Below are 25,514 nucleotides of genomic sequence, written 5' to 3'. Positions count from 1 at the left end.
TGGTGGGTAATTCGCAAATTTGCAAAACGAAGAATTATAGTCTACTGGGCAATTTGAAACTGGTACTTGTAGTAGGAGTTCTAGGATTGTTTGAAATGGCCAGTGTTACGCGCACGGCCGTCCCTTTCCTTTCGGCATGGTTGAAGTGTCCACCAAGAAGTTAAGGCAGGCTAGCGATTGAGAAAGCGATGTGAATGGGGCCCGATTACGCTATCGCATTCTACTCTTGAAGGCGAAGCTCAAGCGTCCTCCAAGTTTTTTGTTGCACGCAAGATTAAGGATGAAAATTGAGTGAATGAATTTCAACTCCTAATATATTTAATACAGAAGACTGTCCGAGTTCAAAGGATGACGATACAAAAGGATGACAATGTGCTTGGGGTGGACTATATAGAAATGTCTTAAAGATTTGAATCGCTTTCGGTCTCAGTACTTCCGACCCTTCGGTTTTGGAATGGTAGGACGCCGATGCTTGCGTGTTAGAAATGCCCTCTCACTTTGCGCATGCGATTCCGCGAAGCGCCTAACACTCTTGCCTGTGCGTAAATTGTGCCCGCTTGATTCGGGCGGAAAAGCTTTATGTGATTGATGGCCATCTCATGATTTGACTTACACACAGACACTGACACACTAGTAATGTGTAAACTAGAGGAGAATGAGGTGCTGGTTTGCTGCTTGAATATGTGGCATTAGCCTTTGGTTGGGGTAAATGCGTGTCTAGTATAGTTTTTCTTGCTTATACTGACGATAAACAAGCAACGATGCTAATAAGGGGCGAAATAAACATAATCAGTGGCAGTCACCAGTTAGTGGGCGAACATGGCGTCAGGCTCTTGGTGTTAACGAGATCATTGCGTGCCGTCTTTGGTGTACGACTCTGACTGAATACGCCGGTCGCTGCTTCCTAAAGGGTACCGGCTAACCTTAAAAGGTACTTTGTTCAACAAAGAGACAAATCCCTTAAAACATTCCCTTTGCTTTGCATGAAGAAATGTCACTACATGCGAGCATGTCCTGCACGAACGTCAACGCGTTTAGCTGGACAAAAGCCCTCCCATTACTACGCCATACGTACTACATCTGGCGAGTGCAGCTGCGACATGTTACGTGAACGCATGCACATAATGCAACCACTGTCGACGCCTACCGCGAGTAGGGTGACCAGAATCTCAGGTGGTCTCCTGCCGCCCGTTATTCCCACTCTAGTGAGCTTTGCAACATGCCTAATACATTAACAGTGGAGGTAATAGTTTGCGAAGGACTAGTAAGTCTTTGAGGTGACTATGTTTGGTATGGTGCAAACTCAGAATAATAATCCTCTGCTAACGTCTTTTCATAAGTAGCTTATAAGTCACCGGTACCCTCCCAACTCGCGAGCCACAGGCACTCTGCCAATTAGACTTCGCTATCGTCGTATCGGTCACATTGCAATAACTACTGTCGCCTTACCTCTATCACCGACGCGAACAAAGCCCACCAATTTATCAGCCTCAGGACTAAGAGCGACAACCTAACACCGACGCTAGTACCGATGCACAGAATCCCTCATCATTCAGCAGGAGCAAGTACCGCTCGCCACCAACTCGTTGCCCTCCATCCCTCTAGTGAGAGGCCCGCCATAAGCCGATCCAGGTGAATGTTGGTAGCCCCTGATTGTTGCGACCACCGAACACTATATAAAAAAAAACATTTTCTTCCGCCAGGCAAGCACGAACCTACAAAACAAAGCCGCACGCATTCCTCAGGAAATGTAGCAGTTGCGAAAATTCTCCTGTTGCGAGATTTGAACCCCGGAGCGACACATTTATCGGGTGGTCATTGCGCTACCTCAGCAAAGCAGAAGGGTCGCAAATCGAAGCGAATGCGCGTCTTCAGCGACAGGCGAAGAGCCTGGACAGTATTTAGGGCTTGTTGCTAAAAATAGGTGACTGACGATATCTTCATTTCACGAGCCTTTTCTTTCTCATCGTTGATTTCTAAAGGTAACGCTAACATACGCCCTGTAATGTCATGACGCAATATATCACCCACACGCGACTTCTGATGCAGGAAGGCAAGTCTTGCATGCTGGTAATATCCTAGTTGAAAGAAAAGGAACCGTCGTTGTCAAGAAACATTCCATCAGCACAGCGGCGAAAAGCTGCAAACTTGCTAGTGTGTTACAATGAGTTATACATGTTTGTGATTTTGGGTTCACTCAAATTTCGAAGCAAAAGCAACGACAAAATTATCTTACCGCGTTCATCATGATTGCCAAGTATGCGATCAGTTTCAGGTTGTCCTTGAAATATTTCTGGTGCGCCTTGTCGGAAACGATATGAACCTCCACGGGAAACCTTTGCAATCCTGAAGCTCGTGATTGCGGATCTAGAAAGGATGACATTTAATTATTGTTTGTTTCGTGCTGCCTTCTACTTGGTATATAAATAATGGTCTTGCTGAATTTACGCCTGTAGAATACCTCCTATGAGTGTAATGCGATACCATGCATTCCAATTGACCATAGCCTTGTACTTTGTAAATGTCTGCCATTTAATATTCGCATGCATAGATACTTACGCAAATCCTCGGTGCTTTCCTTGTCGGAAATTCGGCACATCTCACGTACTGTGGGAATCGATGTTAGGCGAAGCATTGAGCGAGATGCTACTCACACCGAACTGTTAGGACTTGAGGCAAATCAAGGCATTCGCCTCATGACGTCGCTCACTATTGTATGTTCATCGCGCGTGCGTGCATGTATATTCTGGTATATACTATGTATCTCCGGCGATTTATGTTTGTTATTTCGTATAATACCGATATATCATTTGATATATACCGATTGTTGGTATTTATCAAGTTCACGAAAAGTGCCTTAACGGCATTAATGTCCTGTCATGCAAATCGTGACCTAGATGACATGCTTGACATGATTTTTTGTTTATGACGTGTCATTTATGTTCGGCATACGCCCACATTGTGGCATAGCAAATTCGGTATGCAGAATGTTTCAAGAACTGTGTCTGAAAATCCCCTAAAATAAGGAAATATATTGTTACGAGTCAGGAGGCGTTTATTGAGAACGCTCAGCGGCAGAGCACTGGATGGGGTGAGGCTACGGAAGCAGCAACAAAGTCCTCGTCGTCGTCTTCTCCTACCACTCCTCTTTCTCGCTCCAGAGGCGCCGTTACACTTCTCCTCGCGCAGACGAAGCCCGCCGGGCGAGTCAGGTGTCCTCTCGTTGTGTACATGGCTTTAGCCGGGCGACGTGCGTAACTTGAGTTCTTGGAGAACGTCGGCCGCTGGGTGTGAGGCGCGCTATCGTATAGTTTACCTCACTCAAGCGGTCGATGATGACAAACGGGCCAGCATAGTGCGCCAAGAACTTGGTGCATAGACCGCGCTTCCGTACTGGGGTCCACAACCACACAAAATCGCCAGGGACATAGCTCACAGGGAGGTGCTTACTGTCGTATCTGGCCTTTGACGTGGTCTGGGAAGCTAGCGTGCGGAGTCGCGCTAGTCGACGAGCTTCCTCAGCATGACAGAGAGTCTCAGCTACTGATAGGTTATCAGCGGTGGTCAAAGGAAGGATAGTGTCCAAAGTATAACGAGGTGGGCGCGCGTATAGAAGGAAGAATGGGCTATAGCATGTCGTTTCGTGTCTTGCTGTGTTGAACGCGTATGTTATAAACGGCAAAATCTCGTCCCAGTTCTTATGATTGGATGCCACGTACATTGAAATCATGTTCGTAAGGGTCCGGTTCGCACGCTCGGTAAGTCCGTTTGTTTGAGGATGGTAGGGTGTTGAATGTCGAAAAGTAGAAGCACATAAGCGTAGCAATTCCTTGACAACATCTGCAGTGAACTGGCGTCCACGGTCGCTGATTATCACTCGGGGCGGTCCGTGCCGGAGAATGACGGAATGTAACAAGAATAAAGAGACGGCAGCAGCAGTCGCAGAGGGGATGGCGGCCGTCTCGCAGTACCGAGTGAGGTAATCGATGCACACGACTATCCAGCGGTTACCGGTGGAGGATCGGGGGAAAGGACCTAGAAGATCAATTCCCACTTGCTCAAAAGGCGAGCACGCAGGCGGCACAGGCTGGAGTTGACCGGCGGGAGCTTTCGTGGGACGCTTGTGACGCTGACACCTCGTGCAGCTGGCGACATACTGCTGGGTAGTCTGGCGCATTCGCGGCCAATAAAAACGCTCTTTAGCTCTATACAGAGTCCGCGCTGATCCCAAGTGGCCGGAAGTGGGGTCATCATGCATGGCACGTAATATAGAAGAACGGAGGCTTTCCGGTACCACTAACAGCAGTAAAGGCCCAGTTGCAGTGTAATTCTTCTTATATAGCATTCCATTGCGAACACAGAACTGACGCGCTATCTGAGAATCTTGAGCGGCAGAAAAGTATGGCTGCAACTTTGGGTCCTTCAGCTGTTCAGCCTTGAACACGTCCACGTCGGGAAAAGCAGGATCAAGGGAAGAGAGGTAACGATCGAAGTTTTCTGCCTCGCAGTCTGTGGATTTTAGAGGTAGTCTTGAAAGGCAGTCAGCATCGGCATGGCGCCGGCCGGTCTTGTAAGATACAGTGAAGTCGTACTCTTGCAATCTGAGGGCCCAGCGCGCAAGTCGACCAGATGGATCACGTAGGCTCACAAGCCAGCAGAGGGAGTGGTGGTCTGTGAGGATCGTGAAATGCCGTCCGTACAAGTATGACCGAAATCTTTGAACAGCGAAGATTACGGCAAAGCATTCCTGTTCGGTCACAGTATAGTTCCGCTCCGGCTTGCTCAGCGAGCGGCTGGCATAAGCGATGACATGTTCTTTATCCTCAATGCGTTGAACGAGTACGGCACCGACGCCCACACCACTAGCGTCTGTGTGAACTTCCGTTGGGGCGGAGGGGTCAAAGTGCCGTAGAATCGGTTGTGACGTCAAGAGATGCTTCAGCTGTCGAAAAGAGGCGTCACATTCATCTGTCCAATGGAACGGTGCATCCCTTCGCAGGAGGCATGTCAGTGGATGAGCAACGTCAGCAAACCGATTAATAAAACGACGAAAGTATGAGCATAGTCCTAGGAAACTACGCAGCTCCTTCACAGACCGTGGTGGCTGGAATTCTTTGACGGCCTTAGTCTTCTGCGGGTCAGGTCGGATACCATCTTTATCAACAAGGTGCCCTAAAACGAGTGCTTGCCGCTCACCAAAATGGCACTTCTTTGAATTGAGAACAAGCCCAGCGTTCTTAATACAAGCCAGCACAACATCGAGACGCTGATTGTGTTCGCTAAACGTTCGCCCAAAAATCACAACGTCGTCGAGGTAGCACATACAGATCTCCCATTTGAGGCTACGCAGGATGGTATCCATAAACCGCTCGAAGGTTGCGGGGGCGTTACACAGACCGAATGGCATAACATTGAACTCATAGAGCCCATCGGGAGTCACAAAAGCTGTCTTTTCTTTGTCCACCGGATCCATCGGTATCTGCCAATAACCAGACCGCAAGTCAACGGAGGAAAAGTATTTCCTCGTTGCCTTCATAAGTACTTTTCTTGTGGCGGCAGACATCCTAATGTGACTATAGAAACATAAATTACGGCACTACTTAGAGAAATTAAATGAATAAATTATTTAATTAGTCGGGACAGGTGGTTGGGAGAAAGGGGACAATTGGTTCCGTTTCTGCAAAAAGCCGATTACCGCTTTGAGGTTTCGAAAAGCACATGGTTAGCTTGTTAGCAGAGTAATCCTAGCAATTTCGTCAGTGAAACTCACTGAAGCGCGGCAGAATGTAACTGCGATATCCAGTTGCGACGTCCAGAGTGAGCCACCGTTATATCAGTCATCGAATATATCGGTATTTATATCAACCACGCTAAACATTTCACACCTTTAACGGATTGAAATGTACGCCCTGAGATACGTCTTTTAAGTGCCTACACTGAAAGAAAAACTCGAGTATTTGGGGAGCATTGCTGCCACACAGCATTCTAAGAAAAAGTCGATTATTTGGGGAGTATTTCTGCTACACAACAATAATCGTCATCCGGCTTGCTTCCATTTTCTTTCTTGAAAACCCGGCTCTCGTCACTTTCATATCAAAAACGCTTGTCACGCTGATAACCCGCGCGCCGTTCGTGACCGGGAAGTGCCGGTACCGCAGTGATAACGTGATTTCGTACGCGCGGCGGATGATGATTATTGTTGTGTAGCAGAAGTACTCCCCAAATACTCCCCTTTTTCTTGGAGTGAACTATAATTGTGATCTACTTGGCGCACTTTTCTTGCGTTATCCCGCCGGTCCTTGCACTTCCCTGACCGGACGGCGTGCGCGCTATCAGGGTGACATAGCATTCTTGATAGGAAAGTGGAAAGCGCCGTCTTTTCAAGAAACGAAACGTGAGCAAGCCAGATGACAATTACAGTTGTGTGGCAGAAATACTTCCCAAATACTCGATATTAGATGCGAAGCAGCTTTTGTTCGGGGCTGTATCGGTCCTTCCCTCACGCGTCCGTTACCAACTGCGCATGCGCCAACTCTCCCCCCCTCCTAGCGTGAGCGCGAGGAGGTGGGGTGAAGGAGGTGGCGTCAGCATTGCTTCCGCTTCGTTTCTCCTCGCCCGTTTCGCTCTCTCCGCCACAGCTGTGCGCTCGTATAAAATGCTGCTCGCGCTCGCCACCGTTGCGCTATCCTTCGCAACAGCGCTATGAACGCTCGCGAAGCTGAAGGTAGACGGCAACGACAGCAAGCGGTTCTCGAAGCTGCGAGGCAACGCGAAACATCGACCTGGGGGGGGGGGGGTAACATAAGCGGTACACAACATATACACAACTCCACACACAAATGAATCATACACGGAAACATACAAATGGAACAACAGTGGAAACATAAGTGAACACCCAGGGCTGCTTCGCATAGCCACATGGTTCCCTTTAGTAGGAGACGGTGTAATTTTTTTCTTAGAGTGTATTTGCCGAAATACACCCTATTTTTTGGGTGTATGGCTGTATAGTGCGTAACATCAAGATAGCAATGATGCACGGCAGACTGATGCTTAAATTTTAACCACAGACTTGCTAGCGCGTTTGCATTGGAAAATCTATTTGCTGAATGCATTTTTCATGCATAAGCATTACAGTAATCAGAGTTCTCACTGATGTTCGCTGAACAAGATGAAGCACAATAATAATTGTTTTGAGGCACTATTAGGTAGCTAATAAAACATTGAGGGAAGTAACTCATCAACATATCAATGAATAAGACTCATCCAAGCGAGGGAAGCCTGCAGCAAAATCATTATCGGTTATAGATATGCCAGGGTTTCTTCAGGTTAATGAATGAACAGTTTTCGAAGCTATTGAAATGCGAACAAAAGCATTTAGAAAAATAATTCACAAGCTTCGGTGGGAAACAGATGTCACGCGTCAAGGGCACACGCATGAGTGCCATTATTCTTAGCGCCTCGTTACGAGAAAGATGAGAGAGTCCTTAGCGAACCGCGATCTCCATGTATACGCCATTGGCTTGTATGATATCCCAATTTCGAGCATGGTGTGCATGACCGTCTATGCTTGTGAAACTCAAGGCATGACAATGAGTGCACTTTATATGGTGTAATGGCACTGATGCCGCAATGCTCGGCACGATACCCACTCTGCCAACTTCCAGCCCACCGCTGAAGCGCAAGGAGCAGACGCTGAAAAAATGCGGCAGGTTCAACGCATTGTGGGCAACATATTCATGCGAAACAGTCACCGTGTAGCAGCCCATGCCAGATATTTTGCTTCAAGGACAGTTGACGTGCAGCTTCCTCCCGGATGGACGCTTTCATCTCCGCAAGCAGTGCAGACTGGTCGGAGATGGCGGGCAAACCAGCAACGTGTCCTGTCAACTAGCGCTGCCTGCGTAGCTCCTCGTAACCTTGACATAACGTGATGGTTTCTGTCACCGACTGGGAGTTCTTCGCAAGTAACTTGTTCAAGGCAGCATCCTCCATGTCTTTCATTACGTTTCTGATCGTGTCGGGCTCCGACATAGTTGTGGCAGCCCACTTCAGAAGTGCAGCATGTCTTCAACACAGCTCGTGAGTGATTCTCGCGGCTGCTGTGCGCGCTACCGCAGGTGCCACTCTGCGCGCACCTTTCGCACAGCAGGACCACCAAACACAGCAGCTATTGAGGCCTTGAACGTGGACCATGTCGGTATTTCGGTCTCGTGGTTGGCGTACCAGAGAATGGTCACACCAGCGAGGTAAAAGAGGGAGTGACGTAGTTTCGCGACATCGTCCCATTTGTTGAGAACGCTGACTCTCTCGTATACGTCAACAGCCAGTCCTGCACGTCGTTGTCGTCTGTGCTGCTGAAAACAGAAGGGTCCTTGGGGCGAGGCGGACCAGAGCACACAGCGGATGGGACAGGGGGCGGTTGCTGGGACGTCTGCTGAGATGGGTCTTGAGACATGGTTGAGTGGACGTTACAGTATCTAAGTTCGGGCATATGTTACGGCGTAGTACTCTCCACCACTTGTAAAGGCGTTTATTGGACGCTGGCGTAGGGGTCGACCAGTAGATCAGTTAACGGCTCATTTCACTATTCCCGAGCACAAACGGCGTCGACATGCAATGCACGGTTGCGACAGACGCGCTAGATGGTGCTTGAGTTACTGTTCTCTACAATGTAAGGAAATTAAAATGGGAGGAAAAGACAACTTGGCACCGGCAGGGACCAAACATGCAACTTTCGAAGAACGCGTCCGATGCTCTACCAATTGAGCTACGGTGAGGTCGTCCTCCAATACATTCTATCGGGTATATCTGTGCAATTAGACCTTGTAGTTTTAGTCAGCGGCGCTCGTAGACAAATTAAAGTGGACAGATAGCCAAAGTGTCTTTTCGCCCACTTTAATTTCTTCACAGTTATATCATAATTACAACAACTAACACCCTCTATAGTGTCCTTAGCTTGATTGTCTGTTGGTTTTCATAAATGTTTTCTCGAACAGAGAAAACAAGCCTCTCAATTCCACTTCTTTTGTTCATGCTAAAACCTGCCATTTACTTATGCACTCATGTCATGTCATACAAATTTTGATGTCAGGTTAACGAAACGGCCACAAGTGCATAAAATCATAGATAGATAGATAGATAGATAGATAGATAGATAGATAGATAGATAGATAGATAGATAGATAGATAGATAGATAGATAGATAGATAGATAGATAGATAGATAGATAGATAGATAGATAGATAGATAGATAGATAGATAGATAGATAGATAGATAGATAGACGGACGGACGGATGGATGGATGGATACGCTATAAGTGGCTGAGGTTCGCCAAGAAATTTATTTATTTATTTATTATTTATTAAAGATACTTTCAAGGCCCGAAGGCACTACAGAAAGGAGTGGGGAAAACATTTACAAGTGCAGTTAACAGAAAAAAGAAAAAAAGAAAGAAAGAAGTTACAGGGCATCTTCTACGGCGAGCTTGAAATCTTTTTCGTCCGTTATGCAGGCGATGGAGGCGGGAAGGCGGTTCCAGGCGGCGCTTGTCCTAGGAACAAACGAGTCATTGCACAGTCTGGTGCGACAGGATGGTAGGCCCACCTTATAGCGATGATCAGTCCTCGGTGATATGAAACGAGGTGGATGAAATAGGGCGTCCTTCAAATAGCTGTTGTAATGATAGATTTTGTGAAAAAGGTTAAGGCGAGACAATCTGCGGCGCAACGAAAGGTCAGGCAAGTTTAGGGTGTTCTTCATGGATGTGACACTGGAACGACGTGAATAATTCGATAAGATGAAACGCGCTGCGCGATTTTGAATGGCTTCGAGAGTTTGAATGAGAATGGTATGCGTTGAGTCCCATATGGCGCATGCGTACTCTAATTTTGATCTTACCAATGTTTTGTACAGTGTTAGCTTGATGGACGATGGGGCAGAGGAAAAATTTCGACGCAGATAACCAAGCATGCGGTTAGCATTGTTACTCACATATTCTACGTGCATATTCCATGAAAGATTAGAAGATATAAGAACACCAAGATATTTATAATTTTCAACAGATGGTAATGGGATGTTATTGAGGGAGTATGTACGCGAACAGTGGGTAGTGGCGTGGCGTGAAACTCGCATGCTCTTACATTTAGTAATATTAAGTGTCATGAGCCATTTCTTGCACCATTCATATATTGCATCTAGATCGCGTTGGAGGTTAAGATGATTGGCATGGCTAGTAATCTTTTGGTAAACTACGCAGTCATCTGCGAATAGTCGGACTGTTGAGAAAGAAACACAAGAAGGAAGATCATTAATATAAATTAGGAAAAGCAGTGGGCCTAAAACGGACCCTTGTGGTACACCAGAGGTTACAGCGGAATTAGGGGAACAAAAATTGTTAGCTGTCACATACTGGCTACGGTTAGAGAGAAATTCTTTAATCCATGCAAGTACGTTGGGGTCAATATTGAGCTGATGAAGTTTGAAAATTAGTAGTTCATGTGAGACGGTGTCGAAAGCTTTAGCGAAATCTAAGTATATGCAGTCAGTATCAAGTTCAAGATCTGCGTTAATAAATAAGTCGTTAGTAAAACACAGCAACTGCGTTTCGCACAAAACTGCTTAAACTTTTTTTTAATGCTTCGCATTAAAAAAAAAGAGAACACAAGAAAAAAGAACAGCAAGCCGCGATGGTCCTGCCAACTTGGGCATGCCATTTGCGAAGCAGAAGACATCACTTCAGAATAGCTGTACGTAGTGGCATGTGTGGGGCGTGGTACATGCAATGACATACTCGCTTGTTTGAAAGCTCTAAAAACCTGAATGCACACATACCATCCAACACGGGTATGGAGCACGAGATATATGCACCTGTTCAATCTTCGGCATTATAGTGGTGACAGCGGTAAAAAAAATCTTCATGCTCATCGATAAACTCGCCTTAGTCATGTCTGCTCATATCGGCAGCACTTAGCTTGTCTTTTTCTTTTGTTTTAGTTCATGAGGCATATTGTATCGAGCTGTAACAAATATTCCTAGCATATTATCCTGACTCATCCAGTCGGCGGCAGTAGGACAGAATGAATTTTTCGATGGCATTGAGAATGTCTCGCTGCTTCTTATTTTAAAACATATTTCATAATAATGTTACCATAGATGAACATTTATTCTGCCTGCCTTGCCTTGGTGTAGTTGATGACAGCCGAAATATGCACTTTTAAATGTGACTTACACTTGATCAAGTTGCCACTGCTGTTGTTGCGGTTGCTTCGTTCCCGCAGGCGTGGAAATTCTGGTTCTAAAGAGATATAGGAAAGAGACGTGAGACTGTGAAGTTTTCCCGAAAGTCGCGACGCAGCGGTAAAAATTCACGGGTAAATAGCAGTGCATATAAATATTGCTGACTCTACATTGATGTTGCTGCTTACGCTCTGTCGTATATCTCCTCCCGCAGAATATTTTCCAACCCGTGAAGCATAGAAAAAGTTACAAGGCGTGGCTTTTCTTTCTTTTGGAATGCACGAGTGTGCTTGCAGTAGCACAAGAGGGGACACGTGGGAAGTGCCATAAAGTTGGTACGCGCCACGTCCTTGGGTTGTTTTCTTGTGATTGTGATGTCAAACGTAGGGACAGTGCCAGCGGGAAGGTCGTAATCTACAGTATAAAGTGAACTGAGGTAAGATGTCGTTGGTTACCCGGCACGGTACGCATTGCTGTCAAAGGAAGACGTGGTGCACCGAGTTTGTTCGTCGGCGAGAAAGCTGGGCCGTATTTAGCTGATTGCGTCATTATGTCCTTGGCAGAGGTTTAACGCGCACGGTCAGGCTGAAACAGTTGATCGGAGGCGGCCGCAACCACCAATGCGCGTGGATGGGGGTACCCTACCACAGGGCAAGGATGACGCATGCCGCTAAAGCGTGCGATTTGTTCAGTTGCCCATCCATTTGCTGTAGCTGCGCTAACTGTGACGCACGCAGTACCTTGTAGGTAAGCACGTACTGACAGTTCTAAGATTCAGCGTACCAAGATTGCTTGTGCCTTCGCGTGCTGCCTTTGTGTGACAAAGATTCCAACCGGAATGACACCAAAAAAGCGAGAGCTAACACAGTGTGATTATTCAAAAACTTTTGCTAATTTCATCAACTGAGCGCTGTTAAATTCCTTATCCGCCGTAGTCGGCTCAGAACTATAGAGCGACATGTGTTGAAGTTTAGAAGTTTGAATATAAGAGTGTTTTTTTTTTGTAATTTAACCGTGACGAGAATGTCGACTCCGACAGAAAGGGCCAATTGGCCTACAAACGTAAGCAAGAAAAGCTGCTTATATCATCTCTACCGATACTATTGCGTTGTGTTTCGGGCAAAGGTTGCTTGAGAATCGCGCTTTTATTTTCCAAAGTCCGACTTACCAATAGCCACTTATTCACATAGTTGCAACACATTGATACCAGCTGACGAGCTCGGCTGAGCATCACTGCTAGTGCGTAAGATTCACGACCTGCGACCTTCACAGTGACATCAAAGTGGTTTACATGACCGTTGGCCTGATACTCAGCATCATTATTTTTCGTAGGGCTCACGGCCCATGGTTAGGGGAAACTAAGCTCGTCCCACAAAGTGTTTGGAGCAAAACTGGAACAATAAAGGTAGCAACACCAAGCTGACTTTTCGGGGAGATGCAGTTAAAGCGTCGTTAGCCCGTAATTGAACCCTAATTTAGATTAATTTAGATAATCGCCCTGTATGGCTACTCCTTTCTAAGACTTCACTTGGCTAAACGAATACTAGTACTTCATGGCCTGTGAATATCTAAGAACAGCTCCCTATCCCTTTTTGCAATAATCTCGATAATTGCTCTTTAGCTATTTGTGCAGCGAAGCGGAACAAACCTGCGTTGTTCTTAAAGTACCGGTATAACCATCGCTGCAGATTGCTTCGAACTCTATTTACTGTAAGCCATCACCTACACGGGACTGTACGCATGAGGAACAAACTTCACTATATGCTGTACAAAAACATTGAATTAGCCTAATCAAAACCTCGTAGAGCGATGCACACAGCCACATGAATCCGACAGGCCAGGGAAAGTATAGGGCCAATAATTGCTGTCTTTGACAGTTGTACAGTTATAATAACGTAAATTAAAATGAAAAACGCGGACGCAGAATCACCTTTTTCTTCGGTAAGACCTGTACCCACAACCTTCGAATTGCACGTCTGATAGTCTACGAATGGAGCTACGACGGAAGGCGCTTCGCCGTCCACTTCGTTGGGTATGTGTAATTCCTGGCAATGTTAGCCAGCGCCACTCGTGACCAAGGTGGCAAGTGTGGAACACTGTATTTGCCAGAAGGCGCCACGTGGCTTGTGATCTTTGCACGAGGCAGCAGCTGACTAATAAGCCCTCGCATGCTAACCTAAGGCATCAAGTCTGCTAAAGGGAGACCCTGCGATTCCGCGAAGCTGTAGGGTGCCACTCCGCGACTCAAACACAAGAAAAAAAGTGGCTGTGAAATATCACGATTTCTCTTGCGACCTATTCGCAATGCCCGCGAACTGCATGAACTATAGGCGGAGCGCTGCGCGATTCAAGACGGCGCCCGGAGAAGGGTCGACACGTCTGCTAGGACGTGTAGGAAAGATAGGACGTGTGGACACACGCCTTGTCCCGCTTTCACCGCATGATGGCACCAGTGCACTCATATGAATATGAGACCACAATACCTCTCCAAATCACGGAAACTGCTAAATGCCCACCACATCATTACTTGCGGCGATGTAAAGGGTTATATTTCAGCTCGGTTACCGTTCATCAACGATAATAATAATAATAATTATAATAATAATAATAATAATAATAATAATAATAATAATAATAATAATAATAATTTTATTTCTCATCGAAAGCAAGCCCAGGCTATCCAGAGGGCCCAGGAAAGGGCGGAGCGTCACGGCGTTTTGTCCTCTACGTGGGCGCGGCTAGCGGTTACAACGGCCTCCCGTTAGGGGGTCTTGTCAGTAACTCCTCAGGATCCAATAAAGTTCGTTGTCTGTCTGTCTTTCTGTCATCAATACAATTAAGTTTGATGTAAGGTGTGTGTGAGAGAGAAAGGTTTTGAGAGAGAGAGAGAGAGCCAAGGAAATACATGGAGCTGGTTTTGAACATTGCTAGCATTGTTATAGCCTGTACTGAGCGCTTTACTGTGAGCGTGACAACGTCACATGAGATCGCTGGATGGACGACAAGCCGGGCCCCTAAAGTGCTACGCACTTAATACTTTGTGCGAATGCCCAGGCAATGGGCGAACCTATCAATCCGGCACGCGTGGTGATGTAGTACGTGAGAGATAACTGTTGGGACACTTGATATCTCCTTTATGCAAGTTAATCATCGGTTAGCTCCCGCATGCGCTACTGCTATCACGCATGAAAACATGGGATTTGCGCAACGAGTGGGTAGTTTATTGTTCCACCTATTACAGAGCGCTAAAACATAAGTAATCATCGTCATCAGCAACAGCATCAACAAAATTTGCAGATACGCGTGTCGCCTTACGGACGCGTAGTGGGCACTTTCTCAATTCGCAAAAAGAAGTAATTATGGCGTAGAGGGCACTTCCCAAGTGTAATTGCAGTAGGCATTCCACGATAGTTTCAAACCGCCAATTTTGTTTGCACAGACGTTTCCTTGCTTGCCGCATGGTTGAGGTGTCCACCAAGAAGAGAAGCCAGGCTAGCGAATGAGAAGGCGATGCGAACAGGGCCCGATTACGCTATGGCATAGAGTTTCGTACTATAACACCTAGAGTAGAATCTGGCGCTAGTGTCTATGCAGGCTCCTCGAGGGGCGCTTCAACCACCATGGGAATGATGGTATGTACAGGCTTCGGAGTTGCTTCGGATGGATTGCATTCTTCAGATTCGCGGCGCTGGTTTGCCGAGTGTAAAACGAAGTATTCTGAAGTTATTTCTAATTAAAACTTGCTTCATTCTTTTGTGCGTAAAACGTATTGCAAAAAGTATGCGTGGCCGTTAGAATGAAGTGAAACCTGGAGAAATTCAACCACCCTGGTATGCATCACTTTGCAATTGTTTTCCATATTTGGCATCACGATATAATGTATTATTTTGTTACAGCATTTGAAAACAAACACTCTTGTTTCCCCTCAAAAGTACGTCTTACCTATTTATGGAAATAAATTTTATGGAAATAAATAAATAAAATTTATGGAAATAAATAAATTGAGTGAAAAACATTTAACGTTTCATCTGCTGCGATGCCAGGTGCGTCTGTCCAAGTGGTCTGCCCCCAACTCATCTCTGGTTTTATTGTGAAGTTAAGTCAAAGAAGCGTGACGGTGCGTCTACTCAGCTTCGCCGTCGTTTTGCAGCTGATTTTGAGGAGTTTTCGCGAGACGCGCTCATAAAAAAAATGTGAACTCTGTGCAATTTCCAACACTGGTATGAGGCGTTACACCTATGCGCAGCAGTGAGTGCACGACACTTCGCTGAAACTGTGGAATACAGCGTTTAAAGCTGCAACGTCGCAGCAAACCAAGAGATCTAGCGGTCTTTAGCCTCTTTGAACAACAAAGGTACTGCTTGAGTGCTTTACAACGCACCCCACTACCCACGGCTCGCGAAGAACGAAACTGAAACTGTAGAAAAAGATCTGTAGACAGTTCGCTAGCTAACGCTATCCAATACGAAGCCTGTACTTCCCCTCATTCCCATGGTGGTTGAACGATCGCAGCGCCAGTTTCCTCTCTAGGTTATTGTAAGAAACTCTGTGCTATGGCATTGTTCTCTTGACGATTACGCTACGGCATTCTGCTCTTACTCCAAGATTTTTCTAATAGCGAAGCTGTTCTAGCTCGCCGTAAAATATGTGGTCGTGCCCGAAAACTACCATCATCAAGAACGGGTATGTGCCGCAGAATTTGGCAGATCCCACTACTCACACCTATGACGTCGCCTGTAACAACCCTGGTGGCTGAGAGAACGAGTGCAGTGAGAGAGAGAGAAAGAAAGAAAGAAAAAGAGAAGGAAACACAGAGACGGAAATAAATATATAAAAAGAAATTTCAGAAAAATTCTTGCCGAAAAAAATTCTTCACGACGCGGGTTTCGAATCCGCGTACCACCAACCCGTAGGCGAGCGTCCTAATTGCTCGGCTATCCAGCCACGCTAGCAGAACATAGCATAGCCTTGTATAGTATAGTGTCGCAAAAGGATGGGAAAGAAAAGTCAGCTTGAGGAGGGAAAGGAAGGAAAAAAAGAAAGACAAACAGAATATCGACGAAAGAGAGAAGATAAATGAAAGAGAAAGAAATCGAGAGAGAGAAAAAAGATAGAAAGAGGAAGCAAACATCGCGTCGTCTAGCGACCAAATACCGCACCGCCTGGCCAAGCCGCGCATGCGCAGTAGCTAAGCCACGCCTACCAACGCAGCCATCGCGCGCAACCTCTATTGTGCATATACTCCGCTCTATAGTGCATAGCCAGGCTGCGCCCCATCGTGTCCAGAGAGTTATGGTGCGTCCTGAGAAACTGCTTACTCCCTGGGAACTAACACACAATACTGCCAAGGAAAGTGTAGGGGGCGTTGTGTGTGATAATTGGGATATAAATGTCAAGAAAGAAAAGTCGACGAGAAAATAACTTGCCGCCGGCAGGGACCGAACCTGCGACCTTCGAATAACGCGTCCGATGCTCTACCACTGAGCTACGGCGGCGGTCATTCCTTCTTGACATTTCTATCCCAATAATTACAAACAACACCGCCTATACTTTCCTTGGCATTATTGTCCGTTTCGGCGCCACGTAGCTGGCCGCACAATTTTTTTATGTAGCGGCCGCGGTACGATGTTCTCCCTAAAGTTTCCACTTTCTATGTTCACGTAGGACGAATCAGTGTGTTCTTTTGTGTAGTTTCGATGCGCACCTATCACCATTCTACTGATTTTCCGTAATTATTCAGCAATTACCTGGCCCTTTTATGTCGTAAACTGGTGATTCTTTATAATATGGATCATATATGACCCTTAACAACTGCGTTTGGAGTTTATTATTTTGGTTTGTAATATCATCATCATCATCATCATCATCATCAGCCTGTCTACGCCCACTGCAGGGCAAAGGCCTCTCCCATGTTCCGCCAATCAACCCGGTCCTGTGCTTTCTGCTGCCACGTAATACCTGCAAACTTCTTAATCTCATCTACCCACCTAATTTTCTGTCTCCCCCTCACGCGTTTGCCATCTCTTGGAATCCAGTCAGTTACCCTTAATGACCACCGGTTATCCTGCCGACGTGCTACGTGCCCGGCCCATATCCATTTCTTCTTCTTGATTTCAACTATGATGTCCTTAACCCCCGTTTGTTCCCTGACCCACTCTGCTCTCTTCCTGTCTCTTAAGGTTACACCTATCATTTTCCTTTCCATCGCTCGCTGCGTCGTCCTCAATTTAAGTTGAACCCTCTTTGTAAGTCTCCGGGTTTGTGCTCCGTAGGTAAGTACCGGTAAGATGCAGCTGTTATATACCTTCCTCTTGAGGGATAGTGGTAGATTACCATTCATGATTTGATAATGCTTGCCGATTGAGCCCCAACCCATCCTTATTCTTCTAGTTATTTCACTCTCATGGTTCGGCTCCGCGGTTACTACCTGTCCTAAGTAGACGTACTCCTTTACAACTTCCAGTGTCTCGCCACCTATCGCAAAGCGATGTTCTCTGCCAAGATTGTTCCACATTACTTTAGTTTTATGCATATTAATTTTCAGACCTACTCTTCTACTTTCCGTATCCAGTTCAGTAATCATGAGCTGCAATTCGTCTCCCGCGTTACTCATCAGTGCAATGTCGTCAGCGAATCGTAGGTTACTGAGATACTCTCCATTAACTCTTATCCCTAACTCTTCCCAATCTAGGGCCCTGAAAACTTCCTGTAAACACGCGGTGAATAACATTGGAGAGATCGTGTCCCCCTGCCGTACGCCCTTCTTTATTGGGATTCTGTCGCTTTCTTTATGGAGGACTATAGTGGCTGTGGATCCGCTGTAGATTTCTTCCATTATGTTTATATAGGCTTCGCCGATGCTTTGATTCCGCAGTGCCTGCATGACTGCTGATGTCTCCACCGAATCAAATGCCTTCTCGTAATCTATGAAGGCTATGTATAGGGGTTGGTTGTATTCCGCGCATTTCTCTATCACCTGATTGATAGTATGAATATGGTCTATTGTTGAGAATCCTGTATGAAATCCTGCCTGGTCCCTTGGTTGATTGAACTCTAATGTTGTATTAATTCTGTTAGCAATTACTTTTGTAAATAGCTTGTAGACAACGGACAGTAAGCTTATGGGCCTGTAATTTTTCAGGTCCTTGACGTCCCCTTTCTTATGGATCAAGATGATGTTGACATTCTTCCAAGATTCTGGTATCCTCCCCGTCGAGAGGCACTTCGTATACAGGGTGGCCAGTTTCTCTAACATAATCTCTCCACCGTCTTTCAACAGGTCTGATGTTACCTGATCCTCACCAGCTGCTTTGCCTCTTTGCATTCCCTTTAGGGCTTTCTTTACTTCTCCTGTCAATACTGGTGGGATGTCAGATTCCTCTGCGCTATTACTTCTTCTTACGTTATCATCCTGAATGCCTCGGCTGCTGTACAGATCCCTGTAGAACTCTTCCGCTACCTCGACTATTCTATCCATATTGTTTGTGACCTTGCCTTCCTTGTCCCTTATTGCATACATCTGATTTTTGCCTATGCACAGTTTTGTCTTCATAGCTTTGAGGCTTCTTCCGTTCTTTAGAGCATGCTCAATTCTCTCCATATTATACTTTCTTATGTCGGCTACTTTACGCCTATTGATTAACTTCGAAAGCTCCGCCAGCTCTATTTTGTCTGTTGCATTTGAGGCTTTCATAGCTTGACGTTTCTTAATGAGGTTTTTCGTCTCTTGGGATAGCTTACCAGTGTCCTGTCTAACGACTGTACCCCCGACTTCCACTGCACACTCCTTGATGATACTAGTCAGATTATCATTTATTGCGTCAACGCTAAGGTCGGTTTCCTCGGTTAAAGCCGCGTACCTATTCTGAAGTGAAACTCTGAATTCCTGAACTTTCCCTCTCAGAGCTAGTTCATTAATCGGCTTCTTGCGTATCACTTTCTGCCGTTCCTTCCTCACGTCAAGTTGAATTCTAGATCTTACCATTCTATGGTCACTGCATCGGATCTTGTTAACTACTTCCACATCCTGTACAATGCCCGGGTGGCCGCACATTATGAAGTCTATTTCATTTTTAGTTTCGCCATTAGGACTCCTCCACGTCCACTTACGAGTAGCCCGTTTTCTGTAGAAGGTATTCAAGATGCGTAAATTATTGCGTTCTGCAAACTCTACTAGTAACTCCCCTCTGGCGTTTCTAGAGCCGATGCCATATTCCCCAACTGCATGATCTCCAGCCTGCTTCTTGCCTACCTTTGCATTAAAGTCGCCCATCAGTACAGTATACTGTGTCTTTACCTTACTCATTTCTGATTCTACGTCTTCGTAGAAGCGTTCAACCATTTGATCATCATGGCTGGATGTAGGCGCGTAGGCCTGTACCACCTTCATCTTGTACCTCTTATTAAACCTAATTACGATACATATCACCATCTCATTAATGCTATAGTATTCCTCTATATTGCCAGCTATATCTTTATGAATAAGGAACCCCACTCCTAGTTCTCTTCTGTCAGCTAAGCCACGATAGCATAGGACGTGTCCGTTCTTCAGCACTGTATAAGCCTCCTGTGGCCTCCTAACCTCACTGAGCCCTATTACATCCCATTTAACACCCTCTAATTCCACGAATAGTACAGCTAGACTCGCCTCACTAGATAAAGTTCTAGCGTTATACGTAGCCAAATTCAGGTTCCAATGGCGGCCTGTCCGTACCCAGAGATTCTTAGCACCCTCTGCTGCGTCGCAGGTCTGACCGCCGCCTTGGTCAGTTGCTTCGCAGCCGCTGGGGACTGAGGGCCGAGGGTTAATTGGTGTATTCATGTGGGAGGTAGTGGCCAAGTACTACACCAGGGTGGCCAATCCTGCTCTGGTGAGGGAGTGCATTGCTGGCTGTGGTCGCCAGTGAGGCTGCACCCCAGGCCTTTTTTTTTCACAATTCCATCATCACGCGGATTTTTTTTTTAATCCGGTTGGGAATTGTCCGGCACCGGGATTCGAACCACGGACCTCTTGCATGCGAAGCTGATGCTCTAATCCGCCGTGTGAACGATCTAGCCATGGTCAAAAAGACCGTAAAGTGTTCAGGGTGCGGAATGGGATGGAAAATAGAGGTTTGTACGGATGAGAAGACAGAGGGAGCTGACGCCAAGTGTAATCAATGCGAGTTACAGGCGAAAATGGAAATAATGATGGCTGCCCAGAATGAGCTCATGGTAAGAATCGCCGAGCTGGAGAATGCGTTGGCGACAGAGCGGGAAAAAACGATGGCTATGGGGGAAAGGCTTAAGTCAGCCGAAGAGGGGTTAGCAAAGGTAGTCATGGTGAACAAGGAAGCAAGCGACAGCGGGAACAGCGGGGCATCGACCCCCACAGGGGTAGACGCGAAGGGGGAAACAGGTTTGGAAAAGACAGGTGCCGGGGTCACAGGACCCAGCTTCCGCGAAGTAATTTTGGGAAGGGGAGGGGAAAAAGCAGCAGTGGCACGCGCTAGTAACCGAGGCAGTGGCCAGGTGCTGGACAGTCCTGCAGAAAAGTCGGAGCACGTGATAATCGCCGGGGACTCGAATTTAGTGAGATGCGCAGAAGCAGTCAAGGAAAGGGTGAGAGGTGACAAACGAGTTTTAATAGGGAAGTTCCCGGGACATGGGCTGGGATCAGTGATGAGACAAGCTAGCGCAAAACTCTCAACTAAGGCTAATGGACGTAACCTCGTGATAATCGCGGGAGGTCTAAACGACGTCTTGAATGAAGAATCAGCCGAACTAGCGACCACATTGGCGAAAGGTGTCGATGACATGCGCGCCATTTCCCCTCAGGTGCAAATAATGGTATGCACAATACCGGAGGTACCGGTGCGTGACGGCAACCTTCAAAGAGTGGTTGTCGACGCAAACAAAGAGATATGGCAGATGAGTTGAGAGAAAGGCATCGAGGTAGTGGAAATAAACAGAAAGGTGCACAGGTGGGGTGGTTTTCGAAGGGACGGAATACACTTCGATAGGAGGCTTGGTCATGAGGTGGGCTGGCGATTTGCGGGACGCGCAGTAGCTTTTTTGGGGGGCACGCGGGCCCTTCGGTGCCCAGGGTAGCTTGTAATGAGGAAAACAACCAGGGGACTCTTTGACAGGCAGTATAGCGAAAAACCAGAGAAAAGGTAAAAGAAGGGAGAAGGCGCGTGTTGCCATTAGTTACATTAACATGCAGGGTGGCAGAAAAAAGGCAAAATGGTTAGAGATTGAGGAGCAGTTAAGCAAGGAACAGATAGGTGTTTATGCGGTTACAGAAACACACCTTAGAGACTTGGAAGAGCCACCACATATTGACAATTATATTTGGGAAGAATGTCACAGGATCACATCAGAAAGGAGAGGTGGGGGTGTTGGAATGCTAATTCATAGCAGAACAAAATGGGATATAGTGAAACAGACGTGTTCAGAGCACCTCTGGGTTTCGGGCACAGTAGGTGGAAAGAAAACGTGGCTAGGTGTAGCTTACTTGTGGACGGGGAATAACTGCAGAGAAAAGAATCTGGAGATAGTGAAATGCATAAGCACCGATATTAAAGAATTTGGTCCTGATGCCGAAATAATCCTTCTAGGGGACATGAACGCTCACATTCATGACCTTGACGGATATTCAGACACCAATGGCAAGTTATTGCTAGATCTCTGCGAGCAACATAGTCTTGAGATAGTTAACGTGAGGCCTACGTGTGAGGGGCAGATCACGTGGGAAGTCGGAAACAGGCAATCGAGCATTGATTATTGTCTCATGACAGAAGGAATATATGACAAACTTAGAGAGATGAGAATAGACGAGAAAGGCATTAACAGCTTGGGTAGTGATCATAAACGCATAATATTACAAATGGGATATAAAACTGAAAATAAGAACATAGAATCAAAGTTTGGCAGCTTGTATCTAAATGACAAACAAATAACAAATATAGCCGCAAGAGTCGAGGAAAAAGTAGACGAACTACCAGGCAAAGACCGGAAGTATAGTGAGCTGCTACATGTAATCACGAAAGAAATGGAAAAAGAGAAGAAAACTATTTTTTGGAAAGGAAAGAGAAAGCCAAAAAGTTGGTGGAACAAAGAAATCCGGGAGGCGATCGAGAAGCGACGTGAGGCATCAGGAGAGCACAGACAGGCAAAAAAGGAGAAGCGGCCACAGGACGAAGTCAACCAAATATGGGAAATCTACTTAGAGCAAAAACTCATTGTGCAGAAATTAGTCGAGGCTAAAATTAAAGGTGAAAGTGAACGCTGGATGACAGAGATTCGCAAAAAGAAGAAGTCCGCGCCAAGGATATTTTGGAGCCACCTAAAAGCGCTAGGCAGGAAGTCTGTCACAATGCAACAACGTTTGGTAGATGAAGGAGGAAATCAATTGGAAGGGCATGAAGCGCTAGGTTACATCCGAAAGATAACAGCCGATTCGTTTAAAAAGGTCGCCCAGGGGATTCCCCCGGTGAGTAAAAGTACGCAAAGGAGCGCAACCGACGAAGATGTAGTACTAGAGAATTTCAATTGGAAGAAGGCCCAAGGAAAAATTTCTAAGCGCACTACTCCGGGCTTAGATGGGGTTCCCGTCAGCCTCATTAACGAACTCGGACATAACACCAAAGAAGCACTGCTGAAAGCCGTAGAAAAGTGCTTACAGGAGAGGGAAATACCAAACAGTTGGCGAAAAAGTAGAATGAACTTAATCTATAAAGGCAGGGGAGAAAAGGATAACATTCGCTCGTATAGACCGCTAACCATTACATCGGTGCTATGCAGGTTGGCGATGCAGGCAGTAAAATTAAAAATAGAAGCGTGGGTGGAACAAAATGATATTTTGGGAGAACTTCAGAATGGATTTCGAATCGACAGGCGGTTAGACGATAATCTGTTTGTTCTTACCCAGTGTATAAAAATATCGAAAATAGAAAACAGGCCCTTATACGTAGCTTATCTAGATATCACCGGGGCGTATGACAACGTTATTCAGGAAATTTTGTGGGATATATTGAAAGAAGTGGGCATAGGGGACGACTGTATACAGCTTTTGAGGGAAATATACCGAGAAAATACAGTTTGTATAGAATGGGAAGGAATAAGTAGCAAGGACAGCGTTGAAATTAGCAAGGGGCTGAGACAGGGATGCCCTTTGTCCCCGCTGTTATTCATGCTGTACATGGCGAGGATGGAAAAAGCGCTAGAAGGTAGCAACATTGGATTTAATTTGTCACACAAACAGGTCGGCACGATGGTTGAGCAGAAGCTTCCAGGTCTATTTTATGCTGATGATATTGTCTTATTTGCGGACAGTCAAGATGATATACAGCGACTGGCAGATATATGCGGAAGGGAATGTGAGGCTCTAGGACTAGGATTTAGTGCAACAAAATGTGGATTGATGGTATTCAATGATCACGAAGACCATGCGGTCTTTATACAGGGCCAAAAAATACCGAGGGTAAGCGAGTACAAGTACCTCGGAGTATGGGTAAATGAGGGGGATAGATATATGGAGGTACAAGAGAAAGCATCGGTAGCAAAGGGAAAGAGGAATGCTGCAATTATGAAGCACAGAGCTTTATGGGGATACAATAGGTACGAGGTGCTTCGAGGGCTGTGGAAGGGTGTGATGGTCCCGGGGCTTACATTTGGGAACTCAGTGGTGTGCATGAAGTCAGAGGTACAATCAGGAATGGATGTAAATCAAAGGACGGTGGGCCGCCTCGCGTTGGGCGCTCACGGGAAGACGACAAATGAGGCTGTAAAGGGTGATATGGGATGGACAGGCTTTGAAGTGAGGGAAGCTCAGAGCAAAATGAGATTCGAAGAGAGGCTGAGGAAAATGAAGAACAGTAGATGGGCAGAGAAGGTTTTCAGGTATTTGTATAGAAAAAGTGTTGACACGCAGTGGAGAAAAAGAACTAGGAGGCTCACCAGTAAATATACGGCTAGCAGTGCGGCGATATGGCAACAAGGAGCATTAAGCGGAAGGTCAGAGAGGCGGAGAGGACTTATTGGATGACAGCGATGGAAAAGAAGCCAGCTCTGAGTAACTACCGAAAGGGAAAAAACGAAATAAGGAGGGAAAGGTTTTATGATAATTCAAGGGGAAGCGCTTTACTGTTTGAAGCAAGGTCGGGCTGCCTTAGAACGCGTAGTTATAAAGAGAGATTCAGTAACAAAGAAGAACAATGTACATGCTGCGGGTGAACTAAGGAAACGATGGAACATGTACTGATTGAATGTGGCGATATTCACCCAGGTATACGTGTGGGCACGAGTCTACATGAAGCCTTGGGTTTTAGGGACAATAATGGAAAGCTGAACACGTCCGTGATAGAAATAAGTAAGAGACGGTTAGAGTATTGGTGGCAGAAAGGTAGAGATAAAGTACAAAAATAAATAATGGGGAAAAATAAGCTCATTCTGCCTTAAGAGGCAGAGAGATGGACCGTGTATTTATATTTTTTTGGTATAATAACATAGATTTAATCAATGTGGATAAGGTATTAGGCCAGTATAAAACAAGGAAGGTTTTTTTTTCTTTTTTTTCTTCGAGCCTGGTGGCAGACATGTCACCGCCCCGTTATAAAGGGGACGCTCATAGCATCCATCCATCCATGCTGGAATCATCGAAGGCAGAGCGAGCGGCGTCCGGAAAAGAGTGGTGCAACTCTGCTACCTAAAGGTAGCATATACAGTAACTCTAGCCAAGTCAAATATGACGCGCCCTCTATAGGCTGTAGTATATAAAGGGTGTACTGTCAATAAACGGGGGCATTTCTGCTGGGGACTCCGAGCGTGTGCTTTTACTTCGCGGCCCTCAGGCTTCAGTCGGCCTCCTCGGCTCGAAACATCCCACCACATGGTGTCAAAAGTAGGATGCCTGGTTCCCACCACTCGACATGGCTAACAAAGACGCTCCAGTTCCTGCTCTCGCTGCCGCCAGTCTTCGGAGACCAGCTCCGTTCTCGTTCGACGATGCCGGCGAGTGGCTGCCCTGGTTACAGCAATTTGAGGACTATTCTTTCGCTACCGGCATGCACGCAGCCCCGGACGAGACTAGGGTTAGGACTCTCCTCTACTGTATGTGTCCCCGGGCACGCATCGTCTTCAGTTCACTCATGTCCGACGAAGAAGCGTACAAGTCCTACGAGGAAGTCACCCAGCGGCTCACAAGCTATTTCGTGCACCCCGTAAACGAGGTGTACGAGAGCTCTCGGTTCCACAAGCGGATGCAAGAGCCAGGCAAAACCGTCGACAGTTTCTTCAC

The 25,514-nt window shown here is 46.3% G+C and overlaps 1 protein-coding gene across 1 annotated transcript in view; it reads right to left on the bottom strand.

The window, feature by feature from the left end:
* LOC119394493 (venom metalloproteinase antarease-like TtrivMP_A) overlaps nt 1-25,514 on the bottom strand; it is a 208,404-nt gene that overhangs the window by 90,990 nt on the left and 91,900 nt on the right. The window contains exons 5-6 of the mRNA XM_037661798.2: nt 11,229-11,294; nt 2,237-2,367 (exon numbers count right to left, since the gene is read on the bottom strand). Of these exons, the coding sequence (XP_037517726.1) occupies nt 2,237-2,367; nt 11,229-11,294 (197 nt within the window). The remainder of the gene's footprint in view (nt 1-2,236; nt 2,368-11,228; nt 11,295-25,514) is intronic.

This window comes from Rhipicephalus sanguineus, chromosome 5 (assembly GCF_013339695.2).
Source record: "Rhipicephalus sanguineus isolate Rsan-2018 chromosome 5, BIME_Rsan_1.4, whole genome shotgun sequence".
Taxonomy (NCBI): Eukaryota; Metazoa; Arthropoda; class Arachnida; order Ixodida; family Ixodidae; genus Rhipicephalus; species Rhipicephalus sanguineus.
This window is presented reverse-complemented; position numbering and strand designations above follow the sequence as displayed.